The 22,102-nt window shown below is 36.9% G+C and overlaps 1 protein-coding gene across 1 annotated transcript in view; it reads right to left on the minus strand.

The window, feature by feature from the left end:
* Positions 1–22,102, minus strand: part of PAPOLG (poly(A) polymerase gamma) — a 77,093-nt gene that overhangs the window by 10,977 nt on the left and 44,014 nt on the right. The window contains exons 5-16 of the mRNA XM_027865010.1: positions 21,837–21,918; positions 21,643–21,752; positions 19,417–19,470; positions 19,025–19,136; positions 18,164–18,253; positions 9,643–9,781; positions 5,488–5,560; positions 4,968–5,088; positions 4,529–4,613; positions 3,993–4,046; positions 588–707; positions 253–362 (exon numbers count right to left, since the gene is read on the minus strand). Coding sequence (XP_027720811.1) covers positions 253–362; positions 588–707; positions 3,993–4,046; positions 4,529–4,613; positions 4,968–5,088; positions 5,488–5,560; positions 9,643–9,781; positions 18,164–18,253; positions 19,025–19,136; positions 19,417–19,470; positions 21,643–21,752; positions 21,837–21,918 — 1,150 coding nt within the window. The remainder of the gene's footprint in view (positions 1–252; positions 363–587; positions 708–3,992; positions 4,047–4,528; positions 4,614–4,967; positions 5,089–5,487; positions 5,561–9,642; positions 9,782–18,163; positions 18,254–19,024; positions 19,137–19,416; positions 19,471–21,642; positions 21,753–21,836; positions 21,919–22,102) is intronic.

Here is a 22,102-nt window from a genome sequence, read left to right on the forward strand (position 1 = left end):
CAAGAGTTCAAAAAAAAAAAATCCAAGTGTCACTATAGAAAAACATGAAACATTTAGGAATCACTTTACACAATGCTATTAGAGTAATAATTTTAAAAATTGTTTCAGTGATGCTATTTAGTTCTTCTCACAGCTGATAAATACTGAGCCAGGTGGCCAAAAAGGTCACACTGAGTCTATAGCACACACCTAATAAGCCTTTGATCCATGAAATTGGGTCCAAATTAAAAAAAAAAAATCCATTAGTCTTACCTGTATCAGTAAAAGACTGAATATCATATGTTAAATCTATGTTAACACTTTCTGCATTTTCAACTCGCCGGAATATTATTCCAAGGAACCACATTGATACATAGTCACTCCTTTTAAAAGTAGAAATAAAAAAAAAAAAAAGAAATTTTAGGATATTCCCCTAAATTTAACAATGAAAACTAGATACTTAAAAAAGTATTTTCAAACTTGTAGTCTGAAAGTCCCTCTGCTAGCCTAAGCATACAATTTTATAAAGTCCATCACTATAAATGATGAACATTCCTAAATACTAAAATGTCAAGTAGCACAAGTTCAAGTAAAGATTTTAAACTTACTCTTTATAATGTTCCTTGTTCCCTGGAAATGACTGAGGATTGACATGGGCAAGAGTAATAAATTCATTCCGCTCCAAATTTCCAACAAGTACACGGATTTTAGATTCAACTAAGCCAACCCTAAAAGGAAAAATGGGATAGTTGTCATGGTTTTATTCCAGCATTAAATTTGGCAGCTTGCAGATTAGCCACAGCAATAACACCCCCAAGTATTCAAAGATGGACATTAGCTGTGGGGTAAGGCAACAGGACTTAAAATGTAGTCTCCCTCAAAACTCCTTACTTCTAGCCCTAACTCTAAACTAAGCCATGTATGTACTAGGCATAGGTAAAGTAACTTGTATGCAAGGAAAAAGTATTTTAAATTTCTTGTCCATTTTTAATTACTGAATTGTATACCATTAATTATTTAAAATTTCCATACTTTGCTTATGTTCATGTTATACCATTACAATTCACCAAAATTTATTACATGTCTACTAAATACAAGCCACTGTGTGTCAGATGTTGGGATTTCAAGGAAGAAAGTTTTTATGGGACATTCTATATTGGGGGAATGACATGTATGTATGTAGGTAGGTATAACAACAAGTAGGAAGTGATAGGGGCAATGAATAAAGTGCCAGAGAAGGTGGTATCAGAACTAAGCCTTGAATGGAGATCAGATTCTGAAAGGTGAAGAGGGATGGTACATTCTAGGCATGAGGGTTGGCCTCTATGATATACAAAGTGGGAGGAGACTGGCATGTCAACTTTAGAAAATAATCCAATCTGTATGGGACATACAGCATATGAAAAGGAGTACTGGGAAATGGAGCCAGAGTATGGACAGTACCAAATGGCAGGCTTTATATTTTATCATAGTAGCAAGAGAAAGCCACTGAAGCTGGCTGAGCAGGGAAATGGCCTGATAAGATCTGTGTCTTAGGAAGATAACTTTGGCATTTGTATGAAGAACAGTTTGTACAGGGGGAAAGTAGAGGTAGGTGGACCAATTAGGAGGCTTATCATAGTAGTTCAAAGACATGGTCCTGAACTTGTGTGGTGGCAATACTTACTAAATAAAGGGAATTGATGGGATAAATCTCATGTATGCAGAATAAAAAGGACTTACTCCCTATATCCAGTCAGGTGCTAAGGGTAAAAGAAGAATAAGAATATCTCTAAAGTTTCAGACTACTAAATTATTTTTTCATTCTACCTAAACCTTCATGACTCCTTTCAATATTGAGTCCCCATTTAAAATGTTCAATTTAATTTCCATGGGAAATTAAGAGACCATCTAGTCCAAAATTTAATAGCCCTCATTTAATAGATCAGAAGGCTGAGGGGTTTGCCCATACTCACAGAGGTAGTAAGCATCAGGTGGGCTCTGAACCCAGGTTCTCTGACTCCATAGTCCTTCTTTTCACTGAGTTAAAACGCTGTCTTCCAAATGTACCAGTATTGCAAAGAGTAAGGCTTACTCAATTTAAAAGATAATTTGTTTGCTGACTGCCTACAATGGGTGTGACATTACTAGTCACAGGTAATACAAAATTAATATGCTAGTTCCTCCTTTCTAAGAGTCTATAAGCTGGTTGTAAAGACAAGATTTTTATAAAATCATATTCCTTCTGAGTCACCTCCCCTTTACCTTCTTTTATACAGATATTTTACTACAGATTTCAATCATCTGGAACTTTGCCATGAATTTTAAAAGGTCTCAGAGCTTCAAAGAGTGGTTCTAAAGCCCATGTATTTATATATACAGTAAGGTAGTTGATTCAGATTATAAGAAGCAACAGTGGCACACTGAAAAGCAGCAAGAAATGACAACAGAGGGAAGTGGCCAGAAGAACTAAAGATATTTAAAACATTAGTTCTACTACTTCCGGAAGAATAATCCTCAATACACCACCTGGGGACATTGCTGGATTACAAAACAATGGAATAACTATATTCATAATAAACTTGGATCATCTTAAAAGGTTAAAATTACTATTTAAATGAGAGAAACTCAACACATTTTAGAAAGACTTCAATTAAAAAAGTAGTTAGCAATTAAAACAAAGGGTAAACTTTAGTTTCCCAGGAAATACACTCATGTTGATTATCTTATTCCCTGATGACGAAGCATTATCGTATATGCTTCATTAGTTCAAGGACCCATGATTGTGCTGATAGGGGTAAACTAATATAGATCACAACCCCTTTACACCTTAGCAGATGGTCTTTGTGAGCTGCTATGGCCAAAAAAATAATCACCTGGTGGCCAAGCCTTTGATGATGAGCCTCTCCCTCTGAAGGCAGACATCCACTCCATTGCCGGGCCTGTACTCGAAGCCAGCTTGGTAGGACCTGCTAGAACTTGTGCTCCACTGGCATAGCCTTCGAGAACCCAGGGTCCCCTCCATGCCATGATGAGTAGGAAGGACTTTAGTGGAGGTACTATATATAACTAAGTGCTAAATTGGATATAATCAAGTGACAAAATGCATGGTACAGACAATAAATGGTATGGGCAAATAGGAAAGGGAGATAGCAATACTGACTGGAATTATTAAAAAAGGCTTCATGGAGGGGGTAAAGTTTAAGATAGGTATACACTGGGCTCACTCCTCTAAGTCTCAAATCGACTGGCCAAACTGAAATGTCATCACAAACAACAAAAAGATATTCTAGCAGTCTGGATATGTGTGTGACGCTTCAGACCGCCACTTGAAAGGCAGTAAGGTAACCTTAATTCTACACATTAGATGGTAGTGTGCTGCCAATATGTACTATGTTCTTTGACCCACTTGGTGACCTAATTTGATTCAGATGACAGATGGGATAGGACAGGCCACAGAAGCAAGGGGTAAGGGTATGATTTCAGGGGTGCCAGGAAAGACCTACCTCAAAATAACTGTGTATCTAGTTTTAGATATTTAAATTTCATTTCAAAAAGGGTAAACCTTTCATTCAACAATTTTCATTTAAGGCTTAAATGAAAATCTGGGAAAGAATATATCAATCTAAAGATACACTAAGGACAAAAGATTAATATGTAGAGAGACAGCACCAGAAGGATGACACTGCCTAGGAAGGGAGGCTGGGGACAGAAGACAACCTTTGTCTACTTATAATTCTGCCTAGGGCTGGTTTTGACATGTACACAGTGGCCCGTGTGGTCAAGAATCTTAAAACAGAGAACAGGGAAAAGAGAAGGGAAACTGCCTTGTACATGCACCGTTAACTCCGAGCTACCCCCCAAATTTGAAAAAAATTTGCTCAACACCAGTTATTAAATTCAGTGCCACTAAAATGGCCACTCAATCTCAAAAGCAGAAAAGTTAAAGATGCTGTTAAGGCAAGAAAATTTCTTATATCTATGTGGTTGAATTATATATTTGAGGTTATAAAAAAGGAAAAAAGTAGTCTTACCATTCTAAATGGTTCTCTTCTGTGGATGCACTGGCAGTCAACACTATATAATGTCTATGAAGAATTTTCAATATTAAATGGCCATTGGGGATTCAAGAGGGAAGTGAGGGGAAAAAAAAGAATAGTCAGTCAGCATATATTCATCATTTTCATTCCACCACCACCACCACCACGGCTCTATGTGTCTCTTCTCTAGCTACAGCAATATAATTAAGGTACAGTCTTAGATGAATTTATGTGCTCACTTTAGTGGAGTACTACTGGCACCCATACAGATTACAACCTCAAAGGCATATCATATTTTATAAAAGAAATCATGGTTTAACTTCCAAAAACCAAGTTTTAGAACCCCACTTAAAGGAAAAGTTAATGTAAAAACCCAGTAGATATGAAAACAAACACTTATTTTATACATAACTTGCATATGTCTGCCACTGTCTTCCAATGTTTATCAAAAACATTAAACTATAAAAGTTAAATACAATACAGACAATATTTTTATCAAACATCTAACCCATTTAGACAATCCCAAATACCTGTATTTTTGAAAAAAATTTGGTGGTTCAAGAAGTTTGGACCAGTCTGATTTTCCTTGAAGTATTTCACCTGTTACTGCAAGACCTATTTTAAAATAGACAATAAAATCTGCTGTTATATTTTACTCTTAGAAACCCTAAACCTTTGGGTAAAAATTTTATCTTAGCTAACTCCTTTTCAACATACAAAAGCAAAGTTTCAATCATATTAGACTATCTGTTTTTGTTGTTATTCCAACACAAAAGAATGCTTTGGAAATGGAACAGAATTAACATTATCAATTTCAATAGAACACTAAGAACAAAAAAAATCAAAATAACCTTTAAATATTTTTCTTTACCAATAATTACAATGCTTTTTTGCTTTGAGAACCAGGTTGCCAAACCTAAACTTGTCAGCAGACCACAGACAAAAGGACATAGACAATAGAGCACTTACCTTGTTTGAATTCTTCTACCATTACTGTCCGAGTTGAAGTAGATACATTATATGTAGAATTTTGTTGTGGATAGGCAGGGGTGATTATGGGCATGAGATGATATCTATCAGATGGATTTACCTATGAAATTGGATAATGAAAGAAATAAGTCTTATTTTTATTTCTTTAACAACCATTTATTGAGTACCTACTATGTGGAAGCAAGCTATTTGAGTGGTTCCCATTTCATTTTTCCCCAACCTAAAATACATAAAATAGGAACCAGGTAAAAGTAATAATAAAGTTAATAAATGGCTATGAAGAGAAAGATGCAGCAAGCCTGACCTTGGACAACTTTTAAATATAATGGTGGCAATAACAAAAATGTTTTTCGTTTATTTCTTCTTATCTATCAATAGAGCCAAAGGGAAGGAACAGACAGGAGAAGCAGGCAAAAAGGCAAACAGGGCCAGAATCATCACAAATAGATCTGAGCTTGGAGAGTAATTAAAGAAATAATGTAACGAATTATTCACATACCCTAGGATCCCAAACAGGTAAATTCAGATTGCTGTCTTCAGGTTGTTTCAAAAGCACTGGATTTGGCCATTCCCTATATAATTGCAGATAAAATCTTTTTTTTTTTTAAGGAACTTGAGAAAATATCAGAACTGCCATTTTGATCCAAATCTCTTAAGAATGGAAACCTAATTCTACAGCAGACTAAATTTCTGTTTATGTAACACAAATAGCTTGTGTATATAGTATTCGTTAAAAAAAAATATAAAGGGAAGGATTTTTGTTTAAAAATAGTGTCGTTTTCAAGGGATATATACTGTCTTGCATTAAGTGTCTAAGTAATAGACCTAGGGAACTATTGGCTGCACTGGAGTTTCCATTCCCATCTCTATTCCCCATATCCTAGTATGCAATCTAGGGATGCAATCTAGTACTAGGGATGTAAGCAAAATGTAACCTCATTTTAATACAGTGAATATATAATAGATGCCAGTTATCTAAAGCATTTTGACATTAAGTTATCAGGTTTGGGAAGGGGCTTATTAGTATTAAGAGGAAAGGGTAGCTATAAGGGTCTGTGACAGACTAGCTTAACTCATTCTGAATAAGCTGTCCACTGTCAGCATCAATTGAAACTATGGGTCAACAAACTCCATGTACTAAGAAAGTGGGTTAGGTTTCTCAATAAAATAACTGCTTAAGCATATAAGCACTATGATTTACTATACAAATAGCAACTTAAATACGTATATAGTATTTTGTCAAGCTGAACATTATGTGAATGTTTTTTTTTCCACCAAACTTAATCATACTTCTTATTGATACAGACATCATCCCTGAATCATCAGTGTAGTTAGACCAGACTTACAGCAAAGATCAGAATCAGAGAAAGGCTTGTGGCATACAACTGAAACTCAATTCTGACCTACTTAAACAAGTTACAGACAATGAAAAGTGGGCAATGGATAGTAGAAATGACATCAACACTGACTATAATAATTTTATAAAGAAATTTAACTTATGCAAATTAACTGTCAAAACCAGATCAAAGGAGGATAAAAAATACCTTAGTTCACAAACACTTGACTTACTTGCCAGAGTATGGCCAAAGGTTATACTAGTTGAGAAGTCATTGGTAAAAGCTAACAGAGGATGATAGAGGATTACTGAAAGTATCAGCTCATAAAAAGCAGCAGGAGCCGTAAAAGACAAAAACAGCTGACAAAAAACTTGATGACTCCACCAAAATCATCATGAGGTATTTAAAGATAAAAATGGATAAACAAACAGTAGAAAAGTGGAAAAGATCTGCAAACATTTAAAAAGTATATTTTTATTAGTATCTTTTTCACATCACCTACATTCCCCATTGTAGCCCTTCCCTTTATCCCTCCCTTATAATAAAGTATAAAAAAGAATATCAAATCTAACTGTAGTGGATCAACTAAGACTTTTATAGAAAACTTTTCACTATTAAGTACCGCAGAGAAATCACTTGGTTTCTATTATCAATTCTACATGTATATATAGAAGAAGTAAATATGATACTAAAGAATTAGGATAAGACCAAGTATACACAGAGGTGTATACAAAGAGGCGACACAACTTTGAACGCACTGAGTGATTTATTCACAAGATATGGGAAGGAGAGGAAGACACCAAAGCAATCTTACTGACACTGAAAAAAGGTAAAAAAGTATTAATTACCTGCCTCTATATGCCTACTTTCCCATTTATGCAAAATGTTTGCGATTCATCTATACAAGTATTTTAAGACTTTTAGATATACATTAGCCTTTTCCAAGCAAAATTCCACAGTGGACCATCTATCACTTCACTATCACACAGATGACTCAAATATACAGTGAGTACAAGAACCCACTGGGCTCACTATTTGTTGATTTGTCTATATATCAAAATCATTTTAAAATTCCTCGAAAAATGTGTTTAACTACAAAGATAACCTTGTTCAGTAACCCAGCGATCATTAACATCAGGTAAGACAGAAAACAGAAAGATGGAAGCCTTCTACTGTGATGGAGGTGTAAAGTCCAAGTTGATAAAGAGATTCACAGTGGATGGGAGGGGTATAGGGGAGAGGAAGAAGAATTCCTCCCAGATGCTCCTGTTTGGAGAAGATATTGTGTTCCCCTGCAGATCCTTCTATGAGAATCACTCAAAAGACTTTGGCTTGATAGCTTTATACTTCCTCCATCAACTAATACTGTGTGTTGAACATAGTGGATGCTCTATAACTGTTCAGGGGATAAACCAATGAATGAGCTACACAAAATTACCTTTGGAACCTGGGAAGCAGGTAGACTCAACCTTAACCTTGGCTACAGGTAGATGATGCACAGTCTAGATGAAAGTTAAAGGTTTCAAGTTTATAAACCAAATAGCAAACTTAGGATTCTGCGTCAATAATCTTCCAGAGTGTACATGTAAAGAAAGGTGCTAAGGACTGAAAACCTAGCATTAGGTGAGCTATTTTTCTCTGCATTTCTCTAGAGTACTGAATAAATTCAATATATTTATTCAATTTGATTAAAAAAATAAGCATGAAGCAGGCACTGCATTATCTTCTGGTAACCACACATGGTAGTAAGTGGTTAACACATGTTTATTGACTGATGGACACTGTTGTTAAATCAGTGCATATGCATATGATTATGCATATGGCTTGATCTTTGCCTAGCTAATAAAACCAGAAAAATTGGAAAAAAAAAAAGACTTTGGCTTGACCATCCACACGCAATTTTTTGTGTACCAAGTACATGAAGAATATCTCCCAGATTTTAAACACACAACTGGCTATCATACAGTTAATGGAGCTTTTAAACCAGCATGTATATCAAGGAGAGAGATTAAAATTGAGAGTGAACTGAGCCCAGAAAAGAGTTAAGAAGAGAGGAGGCTGGATTGCTTCCAGGAAATTGCAAGGCCCCTTTCATGTCCCAAATGTCTCCCAAAAAAGGTCCCATCTTTTTAAAAACCAGTTTTCCACCACAGCTGTTGTATGTGAGACACAGAACAATACAGAAGGCAACAGACAGGTGCATGGGGTGTAAGCAGACTACAATACATAACTAATGAGCAATGTTGAAGAACAAGGATATATGATGGAAAAAGGAAGGGTATGGTACATAGTGAGGGATGCCAGGTAGACAACACGAGTCTGTCTGCTATCTTCATGATGTCAGGAGAAAAGAAAGTAGGCCTCCAGCATGTTGGGTGGATCCCTTTTGGTGAAGTTATAGGAAGACACGGATAGGAGCTGTCCAAGATGGGTAGGCACAAATGGGTTGAAATTGGAAGGAACATCCAAATCAATATGATCCATCTGAGTATTAATAATTCTGTTTAGTTTGAGTCTTTCTATATTATCTTAAAGGACATTAAGTTTTTAAACTTTCATGTCTTTGTTTCACTGACCTAATACAGAGTGTGTTCAATTATCATTCAAGAATTTCTTAAATAGCTTCTCATACCAGACCTTTCTTTAGGTATAATTTGAGCTCTCTATACCTACTGAGCTAAGAATGAGGTGATATGACAGTGACTGTTCCTAATATCTGCCTTTACCACTGGAATTAGATGTGAGAATGGGAACTTCTTACAGCCAACAGTCCTTCACTGCCTGAAAGCATAAAAAGTACCAAACACCTTCCCAATACACTTTGAAAATTTTCTTAAATTTTAATATGATACTTTAAAAGATAAAGAATTTTAACAGCATAGTACTCTTTTCTTAGTGCAAATCAAAACTACTCCGTGCCTTAGTAGATTATTCAAAGTCTCATCAGATTGCTAGGACCTGCCAGGGCTTATATTCCACTAGTCTAGAACCCAGTGTCACTTCTACTGAATGATAAGGCACCAAAGAATGACTTTAGCAGAGTAGTCCAATTTTTAAAAGAATTGACACCTTATAGCTATTCAAAGTTAATAAAGATGTTTTTAGTACAGTAAATAAATTTGCTATGGTAAGAAATTTGTTATAATGGGGTTCTATTTTTATATGCTAGGCCAAGTAGCAACACTACAGGAAAGTAAAATTTACACTAGTATAAATTAGAATTTAGGAGGAAATACAAAACAAGAGAAGTCTCCAAAAAAATCTTCAATTTACTAACAATTTACAGAAAACTTAAGTTAGAGACATAAATAACTTACCACTTTGAAAATACTAAAAAGAACTTGTGGACTAGAGTTGAGGCTGCTGCATTTGGATATAACTGACAAGTTCTTGCAACCAGCATTGCCCAAGAGACACCACCAAGAAATCCTAGCATGTTGGAATATATCCCACGTCCTAGGATAAATGAATATTTATTTAAGCTACATTCACTTGTTATTCTTAACTTACATTTTACTACCTTTCCTCTCACAAAGAAACAAACAAAAAAGCCTTAGGAAATGCTCATGCCATCTGTAAAGCAAGGGCCTAAATCATGAAAGTACAAGTTGGTTGCTTGATACTCTGAACAGGCTTTGCCATGGAAAAATGTTATTGGGAATGATTAGATCCTCAGAAAAGCCCATTTCTCCTCTTTTTCCAGGCCATAGCAGGTCCTGGGCAAAATTTTCAAATAAATTACATTTGGTGTTGGTACCTACTTACCTCCTTCCACGTGAAAAAAAAAAAATCTCAATTCCTGGTAGTCTTCTTCTCTGCTTTAATGATACTCCTCCCCAATGGCTTAACCTATAAAGTGCTCCATAATCCAAAACACTCTACCTGCATTTCTCCCTCTAAAATAAAACATTCTATTCTCTTAATATAGATAATCTCACCTAAATCATCTGATCTTTTACAAGGGCATAAATAACTAATCACAATTCAAGAAATAACAAATATTCAATCTTTAACAATGCGGTTAACATAAATGGGCCTTTAAATTAATGGAATTTCAGGTAATGTAAAACACTCCAGCAACTTTTAAAATTGCATATTAAGATATTTTAAGGAGAGCCCTTCATAATATGTCTCTCTGGTCAGTTCCTAAGCTATTCCAGTTTTCCTACAACTTTTTTCCTTCCTCTACTTCTAAGCATACATGTTCTCTAAAAGCAGAGGTGTCAATTTCTGAGGGCCCAATCAGATTAAAATGTAATCTGGAAATGCTTAAACAAAATAAAAATACAATATACATGTTAATTTGTGGTTTTCTAAGTCAATATGCAAACCACAGGGAATTTGACACCACTGCTCTAAAAGCACCACTGTAGTGATTATTCCTAAATAGTAATTTTTAAGCTGGTTATTTTCAGTTTGTGAAGCAGTGTGCACACTAATTTTACCTAATATCTACTAGAGTTTTTAAACCGGAAAAAGTGGAACTCACCAAAAGCATTTTAAAAAATGAGGAAGATACTTTAAACCTTAATTTGTACATGGTCATCAAAGGGATGAGGGGAACAGGAACTGGTGTTGTGTGTCTACCACAGGATGGAGAAACTAGTTGATCAAGGGCACTCTACAAGGTCATGTGATGACTAAGCTTGATAGAGGTAGTGCTGTCAGTTTTCAGTGCTGGTCATTCTTAACACAAATTCAGAGGTAAAAGTAGCAAGGAGTTCTCACTGGGCATTTTGGTCATCAAATATAATTGGAGTTCTGATCACCCAGAACAAACTTATGACCATACAACAATATGTAAAAAGTATCATTTTATTCATGTAAATTTTATGAAAGAGGAAGCCATTGATGTCATTCCACTCTATTTTCTTTGGGGTTTATAATATGATTGATCCCATGTTATTGCACACAACTAAAATATTAATTTAATATGATTCAAGTGTTATTGGGCACTTTTTTAAAATTAGAGGTAGTAGGTAGACATCTGTTGCAGAAAGCAACATAGAGCAAATCCATTACAAATCCTGAGTCCCAGTGTGTCCTGAAAAACCTGTTTCTAGGCACTCAAAGCTGATTGTCCCACATACAGGGTATCTTCTTGCGTGTCCTCTACCACTTATCTTATGATGATGCTTTAGGTCCCAGGAGCCCAATCACTAGCTAACATCTACTAATGCCAGTATCTCCAGCTCTAAGTGAGCTCAAGTCTTCAAGAGACTCCTGGCCCTGAAGGTGAACCATATGTAGAGACTGTAAGCATCGGAGTGCCTAAAGAGCAACAGAACCTGTGCTTTTGGGGGCTCAAACTGGGAGCTGAATACTTACATGTGGTATTTTCTAGGTGTTAAGAGGTAGGCCTAACACTAGCACTTACTTCAGGTTCACTTTTGGGATAGAATGAAATGCTCATAAGTCACTGAACATTTGACAAAAATGAAGTTTATTTTGCCCTAACACAGCAAGGATATGCAAAACAAGGACACAGTGGCACTTTGGTAAATGAGGCCTCCCTAACTTCTTCATGGAAACTCATCTGGTCAGCAGATCAGCAGGGTAGAGCAACTCACAGACACCCACCAAGTCTAAGAAGCTGTGACTTTTATGCCCTTAGATAACCAGGAAGCTGGGACCTGAAGGGGATAAGTTTGTCTCCTTTCAGGGAAAGCTAATCCTTAACCTAAGGTTTAGGGAAGGAAGGACCTGGGCCAATCTGATCTGAGGGACAGCTTTGTCTCCTTCTAGAAGGGTTGGGGAAGGAAAGACCCAGGTGTCTCCATGTTTTGAGGAGGAAGGGTAGGGAGGAGGAGAGGAGGCCCTATCATATTGGGTGTGCTTCAGGTCTTCCTACTGGGATAAGGCCACAGAGCTGGCAGCAAGCATGAGCTCATGTTGGTGTGTTACATCTTTTCGGTCTAGCTCCTAAGGACCTGATTACCATTGACATATGCCTAAGGCAGGGTCTTGGAAGAAGAAGAGATCCTGAGTATCAGGAAGCCAGAGGCAATAGAGGGCTTCCAACAAAAGGGACTAACATCCACCTAAGACCCAAAACAAATGAAGAGGTCCTAAGCCTCAGGGTATTCAAGTTATTGGAAGGCCTGTAATTATAAAGACATAGAAATTGGGAGATGAATGCTTGTTCCACTTACAAAATATCTCTCTTCTGGGTATACCTCCCCCCCCCCCCCCCCCACCCCCCACTTTGGGATGAAGATGTAGGACTGCTACAGAGAGCAAGTTCAGTTTGTTGTGGGTGATAAGAACTTCAATAATATTTAATGACCAAAATGCCCAGTGAGAACTCCTTGCTACTTTTACCTCTGAATTTGTGTTAAGAATGACCAGCGCTGAAAACTGACAGCACTACCTCTATCAGGCTTAGTCATCACATGACCTTGTAGAGTGCCCTTGATCAATTAGTTTCTCCATCCTGTGGTAGACACACAACACCAGTTCCTGTTCCCCTCATCCCTTTGATTCAGGGTCACTTCTCAGGTAATATCCTTTCTATTTTAATCCTGTCACCCCAGTCCATCCTTTTCAGAGTTCATCTTCACCTCTACTCTCCCATTTCACTGGTTCTTCTGAAACCCCTGCTCAATCAACAACTTCCTTTAAAACAGAACTTCTCTTCATGTTCCTTGCACTCACTGAAATCTAGCTTCCCTTAGGAAATAATGATTACTCATTCCAGTACTAGATACATTTTGTCTTATGAACCGCAACTCACTGGATCAAGAGAATAGGCACATTCCTTATTCCTCACTTTCATTTTCAGATCCTTCCCTCCTCCCGCTGCCACCACTTAGTAACCTCTCTCCACAGAGAATCACTTCCATCCTCCTCTCTCACCTAGTTTAGATCCTGGTTTTAGTCATGTACTGACCTCTAGGTTCTTTCTCAAGTGCTTCTTAAACTGTGGGTCACAAAAAAAGTGGCAACAGTAATAAGCTTCTGAACACACGATGTCTAAAAATTAATTCAAAATCAAACACATATTGAATCTGAAGTGCTTGCCCAACTTCACGGCAGCCTTGGTTCTGAACACAAAGTACGGGCACTTTGCACTGCAAATGCCATCAGGCCACATAAAATGCAGGGGGTCACAAGTGGAAAAAGTTTAATCTGATCTAGAACACACTTTCCTTTCTACCCTAAGCTAGAGTATAGGACTTAATATATTTTGATGTCCCTTTAAATAGCCTAGTCTTATACTGCCAATCTCCATTCTTACGACCTATAATTTCCCCTACTTCAGTCACTTAGAGGGCTTGACCTCAGTAAACAAGCATGCTACTTTTATGATCCTGAGTTCTGTCTTTTTTCTGACTATAATCTCCTATGCTTGTTTCCATCTCTTACTCTTCCTTCTCTTTAAACTTTTTTTTTTGTCCTGTGACTTCTACTGCCTCCTACTCTTCCTGTCCTCCCAGACGTACTGGCTTCACTTTGCTTGCTTCTACCAATTAATCTTGACTGTGCTTCACCAGTTCAGTTATACATGCCCCACTATTCTTGAATCACTTGATGTACTTTCCCTTTCCCCTTGTCCTATTGTCACTCATGCCTTGTCAACCCCAAATCCTGGGGTTGCTTTTTTTTTTTCCTGCTCCCGTTCTCATGCTGTGGAGCATGGTTGAGTATGAGTCATATGTTCTCCTTACTAGTCTTGGTTCTCTTCCTACCTATGTCTAACTATTCCCAAATTTCTTTTGTTCCTGAGAAAACTCTTAACCTGATTACTAACAAGATGGTTACTGAACATATAGAAAGGAAGCAGCAATTGCGAAAAGCCAACATGGCTACATTAAGAACAGGACGTGCCATACTAGCTTTACCTCCCGACAGTGTAACACAAGGCAAATAGACTAGAAGAATGCATAATTTACCTAGATTTTACTCATACTATTCTTGTGAAAAAGACGGAGTAGACTAGTTAATACAATCAGATGGATTCCAAACTTGATGACTAGCCAGACTCAAAGAATAATCAATGTCAATTTCACAGAATTTGAGATTTGGAGGGGATATAAGCAACTCTCTTAATTCAACCCATATATGAAAGAAATCCCCATGATCACCTACCTGACAGGAGTGTCACCAGCCTCTGCTTGAAGACTGCTAAGGATGGGAAACCTCCCACCTCTTAAGGTGGTCCATTCCACTTCTGGATGGCTCTAATCATTAGCAAGTTTTTCCTGACACTGAACCTGTATTTGCCTCTTTGCAACTTCCAATCACTGCTCTTAGTTCGGCCTCTTCAAGGTTAAAGAGAACAAGTCTAATTTCTCTTTCACATGACAGCTCTTCAGATATTTGAAAACAACCATCATTTCTCTAGAATAAACATGTCCAGTTCTTCCTTCAATCAATCCTCATGTGTCATGGACCTCACCATCTTGGTTGCTCTTTTCTAAATACTCTCCAGCAAAGGGTAATGAATGTCTAAACTGGCTAGACCATATGGTCTATACAGGCCTTCTTTTCAGGGAAGAAGTATGATATGGTAGAAAGGGCCCTGGAGCATGAATCAGGAGACACATATTCTAGATCTGATTGTACCACTAAATTATCTCCCTTTTCTAAATCCTAAATTATCCATTCCTACAAGGATTGTGATCCTTAAACTCGCCTCTAGCTCTGACATTCTGATACCATGGTACTCCTTGGAATTGCTTTTTCAGCCCCAGGACACACCCCTGAAGACCTCTTCCCACCGTGTCATCAAACCTTTTACAAATATTTTTTGAGCCATCCAACTGGTACTAAATCTGACTGTACTGTCTAAACCACATTTCTTCATTTTCTCCACAATACTATGAGATAACTTATGAAAAGTTTTGCTAACATCTAAACATCTAGTTATATCCACAAGCATTTTGCTCACTTACTAATTCTAGCAATCTTGTGGAAAAAAAAAAAAGTTAGCCAGGCATGACCTGTTGTTGATGAAGCCATGCTGGCCCTTTGTTACCACTGCTTGCCAACCATCTCTTTGATGATCCCTTTCCAGAATTTTCCTAGGAATCAAAATCAAGCTCATGGCTCTGTATATAGACTTTGTTCTTTTTCCCTTGTTTTCTTTGGAAAATCAAGACAATTTGTCTTCCAGTGATACCTCTCCTTTTTTTTCCCCATGATTTTTCAAGTTTCACTGACAGAAGCTTAACAATCCCACCTGTCATTTTTCAGGCCCAAGAATGCAGTTCATCTGAACCAAGTAACTTGAATTCACTAAGGGCAGCTAGGTATTTTCTTACTATCTCTTTACTTATCCTGGGTACAATTCCATGTAAAGGTCTTTCTTCTTTGCAGAGAAAATAAATGAAATAAGGAACGCGCAATTCTGCCTTCTGTCTGTTGTCAGTTATCATCCTATCCAACACAAGCACAAGTCCTACTCCCTTTTTGATTCTTCCCTTCTCTCAATATAACTAAATCATACTTCTTGTTGTTTTTAGCTCTCTGAGCTTCAGCATTCTTGACACTATTTTTATAGTACTGCGCCAAGTGCTCTTATAGTCATCTTCTATTACTTGGCCTTATTTCCATCTCCTATACATTTCTTTTTAAAATTTAGGTTGGAGGGACAGCTAAGTGGTACAGCAGATAGAGCTCTGGCCTTGGAGTCAGGAGGACCTGAGTTCAAATCCGGTCTCAGACACATGACACTTACTAGCTGTGTGACCCTGGGCAAGTCCCTTAACCCCAATTGCCTAGCAAAAAATAAATAAATAAAATAAAATTTAGGTTGGTTGCTGAGTTCTCTGTGTATTGAGATCATCTAGTTCAGGAAAAATCTCATTTTTCCTCTTCATTGGAATTATTTCCCTTTGTCTTCAGAATTTCATTCCTGAGGATTTCCTATCCCCCCAGGGCTATTTTCCCCTGAAACATTTCAAGCCTATGGGATACTATCTTTTCCTTGAATCCTCTGAATATGCTTTCCCCAAATCTAGGGCAGGGACACTTAGCAAAAGGTCTTCAACGGAATGTTCCAGGGATACCTAATATATCTTAAACTCAACATGTCTAAAACCAAACTCACTGATCTTCTAAGCTTTTCAATTTCTGTTAAAGGCATTACTATTCTTTCAATTTCTGACTTTTATAACCTTGGTGTTATCCTTGACTCCTCAATATCCCTCATCCCATAAATTTCATTGGTTGTCAGATTTTGCCATTTTTACCCCTACAACATGTCTAGCTTTTTATCCCTTCTCTCTTCAACCTTGGTTCAGGCCCCAGATTACTGCAGTAGTTTTCTAATCGGTTTTCCTGCCTCAAGTCTCTGTGTAGGCCATCCTATACCCTGCTGCTGAAGTGATTTTCCTTCATCTCAGATTTGATGTGCTTGAAATATAATTGTTTGGTTGCTCCATTGTTTTCAGTTCTGGGCACATTATTTTAGGGAGGATATTGATAAGGTGCAGCGTATTCAGATGAGGGCAGCAAGGATGGTGAATGGCCTTAAATCCATGTCATGTGAGGATCAGTTAGGGGAGCAGGAGATGTTTAATGTGGAGAAGACCAAGATGGGGACATTACAGCTATTTTTAAGAATTACAAAGGCGGTCATCTGGAAGCAGGCATTTTATTTAGCCCCAAAGGTCAGAACTAGGATCGATGGGTGGAAGTTGTATATAGGCAAATAAAGACTTGCTGTGTTCTTAAAATACAATTCTGTTCTTATCATCCTCCAGCTCGAGAATCTTCAGTGTCTCCCCCTTCTCTAATCCATCCTTCAACACATTTACCAAATTAGCATTCCTAAAATATGGTTCTGATTTTATTTTCCAGCTCAGGAATCTTTAGGGATACTCTAATGCTACTAGGATAAAACCTAAACTCCTCATCCTGGCATTTAAAGGCTTCCATGACCCTTCCTTTCTAGACTAACATTTCATCACTCTCTGACATAACATTCTGTCTCCTGCCTCTGTTTTTACACAAGTTGTCTTCCAACCTCTCCCCACCTCCCTAAATCTATGCCTGGATGCACTGGCTCTTCATCTCCAGCTCTGAGAATCCCTGGTTTCTTCCAAGGCTCAGCAAAAGTTACCAGTTCCTACATGAAGCTTTCCTTGAAACTCTCAATTGTTTGTGCTCTCTCCCTCTCCCCTCCAATTACCTTATATTTGCTTATTTGTTTACATGTTGTATTCCCCCAACAGAGTATAAGCTGCTTGAAAGGAAGGTTTCACTTTTGTCTTTGTATTCCTAGCACCTAGAATAAGGTATGTGCTTAATGAATGGTTGCTGAATTAAATTATAAACCCTAGAGTGCTATATAAATGCAAATTATCATCTGTTAGACTATCTTGAGAAGTTCTAACTTCCAAGCACTCATTAAGTCAAGCTGAAGGCTAAAGCAGCATATTTATCATGGCACATGGAGTAAAATAATGAAGCATTATGACTCACCATATTGCATATCACAAAGTTGTTTCTATTTGCAAAGCATCAGACTTCTCCCCACCCCACTACTAAAAAATGCAAAGGTGAAAATTCATGCAGTGTGGGTACATACTGTAGAGAACAGTGTACCCAAAGTCAAAAATCCTGGGTTTAAGCACAGAATTCAGCGTATATGAACTATGTGAATATGGGCAAGTCTCTAAATCCCAATTTCCTTATCTGTAACAATCATAGTATCTGCACTAGTCACCTTTTGTAAACTTAAAATACTATATAAATTAGTTATCAATATATCAATTCCACTGGGGGCCGAGTGCTTTAGTCCAAGTTAAATGCTTACAAGTTGCTGGCAAAATCCAAGACAACCGTAAAGGCAGTCCTACACAAAACATTTTTAAACACACATCAAATACTTACTTTTTGCCCACAGTTTGACTGCTCTAAGAGTGAGTCTAAAAGTCTCCTTATTTGGCACCAAATGCAAAATTTCATCAGTAACTCTGCAACCTGTAAGATAGAGTATTGATCCATTATTAGGACAACAAAAACTCCCCACAAACCACTAATCCAATTACTTCATGCACTGACATTTTTTCAAATGCTAAAAGTGTGATAGGCATTGAAAATGTTAAAAAGGGTATTTTCTGAGAACTTGCTGTTATTAAAAATGTTAATACAGTATAAACTTTTCTTTTATAGCCGAAGTTCCCAGAACTTTCTTGGTTTATAGAGCCCTTAGTGTCTCATTTTTTTCATGGTGCCTCTAGACTGAAAGAAATACCTAACAGTTCTGTTTATTAGGTAGTTGGGTCAAGAATTTTCCTTTAGTGCCCCTAGGAGCTCAGCCCATAGTAAGGGAACCAAGGATTTATAAATTAAAAATACACAGGTAATCTGACTGAACACTAAAAAACAGCTCCTAAATATCTAAACTCCTTTGACTTCTAACTTTAAGCAATTTGATGTGGTGTTAAGTGATGTTTAGAATAATAAGACCTGTATGAGATCTGATTCCAACATTATACTTGTTGTGAGCTTTAGCCAAAGTTATTTAACTTCTATGAATCTCAGTTTATCCCTCTACTAAATGATGACCACAATATTTGCACTACCGATACCGAGCAGGGTTGTTGTGGGGAATCAAATGAGAGCTTATGTTAATGGCTAAAATCAGTCTAGTTCTGAAATATTAAGCAACAAACTTAAGATTCATCAAGTACTTTAAAAATAATTTTATTCTCAAATATACAATCTGAGGCTTTTCTTTTAAAATCTTACCATTGAGGCTTCGGATACATCTTATATCCAGGCTTCTCAGACGTGAGTCATCTCGTAGATCTAAGTTATCAGAAACAGTTTGTATGGCCAGTCTTGCAAACACAAGGTCAATCTTGAGAAGTAACAAAAAAAAAAGACCCAAAGAAAAGTTTTATATAAAAGATATCTAAAATTATGAAGAGTTCTAACTACTATCAGTCTGGGAAATTTCACTGAAAGAAAGAACCTTTTCTATATGCTCAAATAAATCTTATACCAGATGTCACTATAGCAATGTATGACAAAGATTATTACTTCTTAAACAAAAAGAAATTTTTTCAGTTATGCACGTCAAGTTAAGAAAAGTCATAAAAATTTTATCAGTGGAATACAGCAAATATTACAATTCTTACCTCAATACCATCAAATTCAAATTTAACTACTGGCACGTAAGCATCTTCTACTGCCTATCAAAAGAAAGCAAGAAACTATTATTTCTCATAGGGTTCCCTTTAGTTCTCCTTAACTCTTAAGGGAACATATGCCCCTTGCACATTGTATTTGTTCTCAATCATGAATTTCACCAGGAAAACAAACCATGTCCTTGATCAGAGCCTTATTAAATACCTCATAGTCACTTGTGACTAGTTTTGCTTAATCAAACATTTCGATTAACAATTTTAAAATTTAAAACCCAGTTGTTTTGAAGAAACATCTAAGTTAACGAAAAATAAAATACAGTTCCAATAGTACCATTAATACAATAAGCATGTTAAGACCAGGGCTTCCTTAATTCAACAAGGTCTTCATATAATCTGGTAAAGAAAATATTAGGAGTACAGGTTTGTTTCAGTGCCTTTTCAGGAGCCGGCCAAATTTATATGGAAGGAAAACTCTCCTCTGCATGAAATATGTACTCTGATTCTACTCAATCCATTAATGGGAAAACACAAGTAAGCAAGGTTGAAAAATTACCCAAATCTTAAAATTACAGGCCTTTTAAATCCCCTCAATTTCATATTGTAGTTTCTAACTTCTATTTTCATGGGTCAGTTATAAATTGATTTGAATTATCTGGGTTTAAATTCTGGTTCAGCTTCCTTTGTAATTGTGGACAAATTACTCAACTTCACTGGACCTCAGTTTTCTTTTATCTTCTTTTTTTTTTTTGCTAGGCAATGGGGTTAAGTGACTTGCCCAGAGTCACATAGCTAGTAAGTGTCAGTGTCAGTGAGGCTGGAGTTGAACGCAGGTCCTCCTGACTCCAGGGCTGGTGCTCTATCCACTGTGAATCACCTAGCTGCCCCTGGACCTCAATTTTCACATCTGCAAAATGGTGTGGAGGGGTATTAAAACTATCATCAGTCTGTATGGTCCCTTTCAGTTTGAATTCCTACGATCTTTATGCAATCATTAAAACTGAAATCAAATGCTATCCCCCTCCAGAAAGCTCTCCCTTATCCCCTACAAACAAAAGTTTCTCCTTAGACTTCACATAACACTGTTTTGTAACTGTAATGCACTTAATATATATGTCACTGTTATACTGGTTACCTACATATCTTCTACCCCCTACTAGACTATTTCAAGAAGTCTGGGATTACGTGTAATCAACCTTTTTATTTCCCTCAGTATGTGGTCTATAAAAGCACTTAGGTGTTTACTCAATATTTACTAAATGAGAGATTCTAACTTCTTGACCTGTTGTTTTGGGCCTTTTTTTTTTTTTTGGCTTGGGGGGAAGGGGAGAAGAGAGACAAGGGTGGTGTTTGTGGTGAGATGCCATTATTTTATTAGTGGAAGGAACTCCTGCAGGGAAAAGTCTCTCTGACAATACAGCAAATGTTCAGCAGCTTTATAGTTCTAGAGAGGAACTAGGGAACTGAAAAATAAGTGACTTTCCCAGGATAACAGATATGACTTGAACGGTCTTCCCAACACCGAGGCCAGCTCTCTATATACCACCATGCTACCTCTTGAAATACTGAACTCTTGAAAGCCCAACGATAATCTAGCCTTCAAAAATGATCTTACGTACTCTGTTCACCTGGACTCACATTTAGAAGAAGCTGTAAGAGATCATATAGTCTGATCCTTTTGGAAAACTGAGGCACAGAGAAATTAAGGGACCTCCAAAGGTCACAGCATGAGGGGGCAGCAGAACTGGCACCTAAACCCGGTCTCTACGATCTAAAAGTGTTCTTTTGCCTCTACAGTGCTAGGTCTTCTTGGTATGCTACAGGAATCAGATTCCAGGAACTCATAATGCAGAATTCAAACCAACTCCTTAGGAAAAACACTAGACTTAAAGAAAAAAGAAAAAAAAAAGAAAAAGAAAAATCTATTCCCAAGAATACTTCATCAGAGAACACTCAAAGAAAAAATGCACCAAATTTGTCAGGTACAATTTGGCTGAATTCATAAAAACAGTATTTCCTTCTCAGTCCTCCCTAACTTTTTAATATGGCCAAGAGTACTTTTGCTTTTTTAATATAGTGAAATGTAAAGCTTCACTAATTTAATCTCATAAAAATAATCAAGCATTTAAAAGATTTTTCCCTAAAAGATAGACTTTATATTCCAAACAAATGTATGTCATCAGTATTAACACTATCAAATACCAATAGAATAATACTTGCCCTTAAATTTCTAATTCCATCCTGATGTTTGAGTTTCTCAAAAAAGGACTGAAAAAAATCAGATCTTTCCACGTGCCTGGGTGCAACACATAGTGCATCAATATCAGCACCTACAAATACAAACAAAACATCCCCTTTTAAAAAAATAGGCTAACCAATGTTGTTAAAATACTAAAAAATATAAAAGTTCGTACCTTTAGTGTGTACCCCCAGTCTGTAAGATCCAAAGGTAAAAATCTTACCACCAACATTAGCCACAACAGAAGGTGGGAGATTCTGAAATGAAATTAAGCAAATTCTTAACTGAGTAACAAAAATTAAGGAGAAACACCACAATAACATTCTTTACTGAGATAAATAGTATCAATACAACACAGCTCAGAGTAAGAACAGATGTATAAAATTATACCATAGTTTTTTATTTACAAAACAAATTTTGCTTGACAGACTTAAATTTTCT

This window comes from Vombatus ursinus, unplaced genomic scaffold (assembly GCF_900497805.2).
Source record: "Vombatus ursinus unplaced genomic scaffold, bare-nosed wombat genome assembly UNPS02014778.1, whole genome shotgun sequence".
In the NCBI taxonomy this organism is placed as follows: Eukaryota; Metazoa; Chordata; class Mammalia; order Diprotodontia; family Vombatidae; genus Vombatus; species Vombatus ursinus.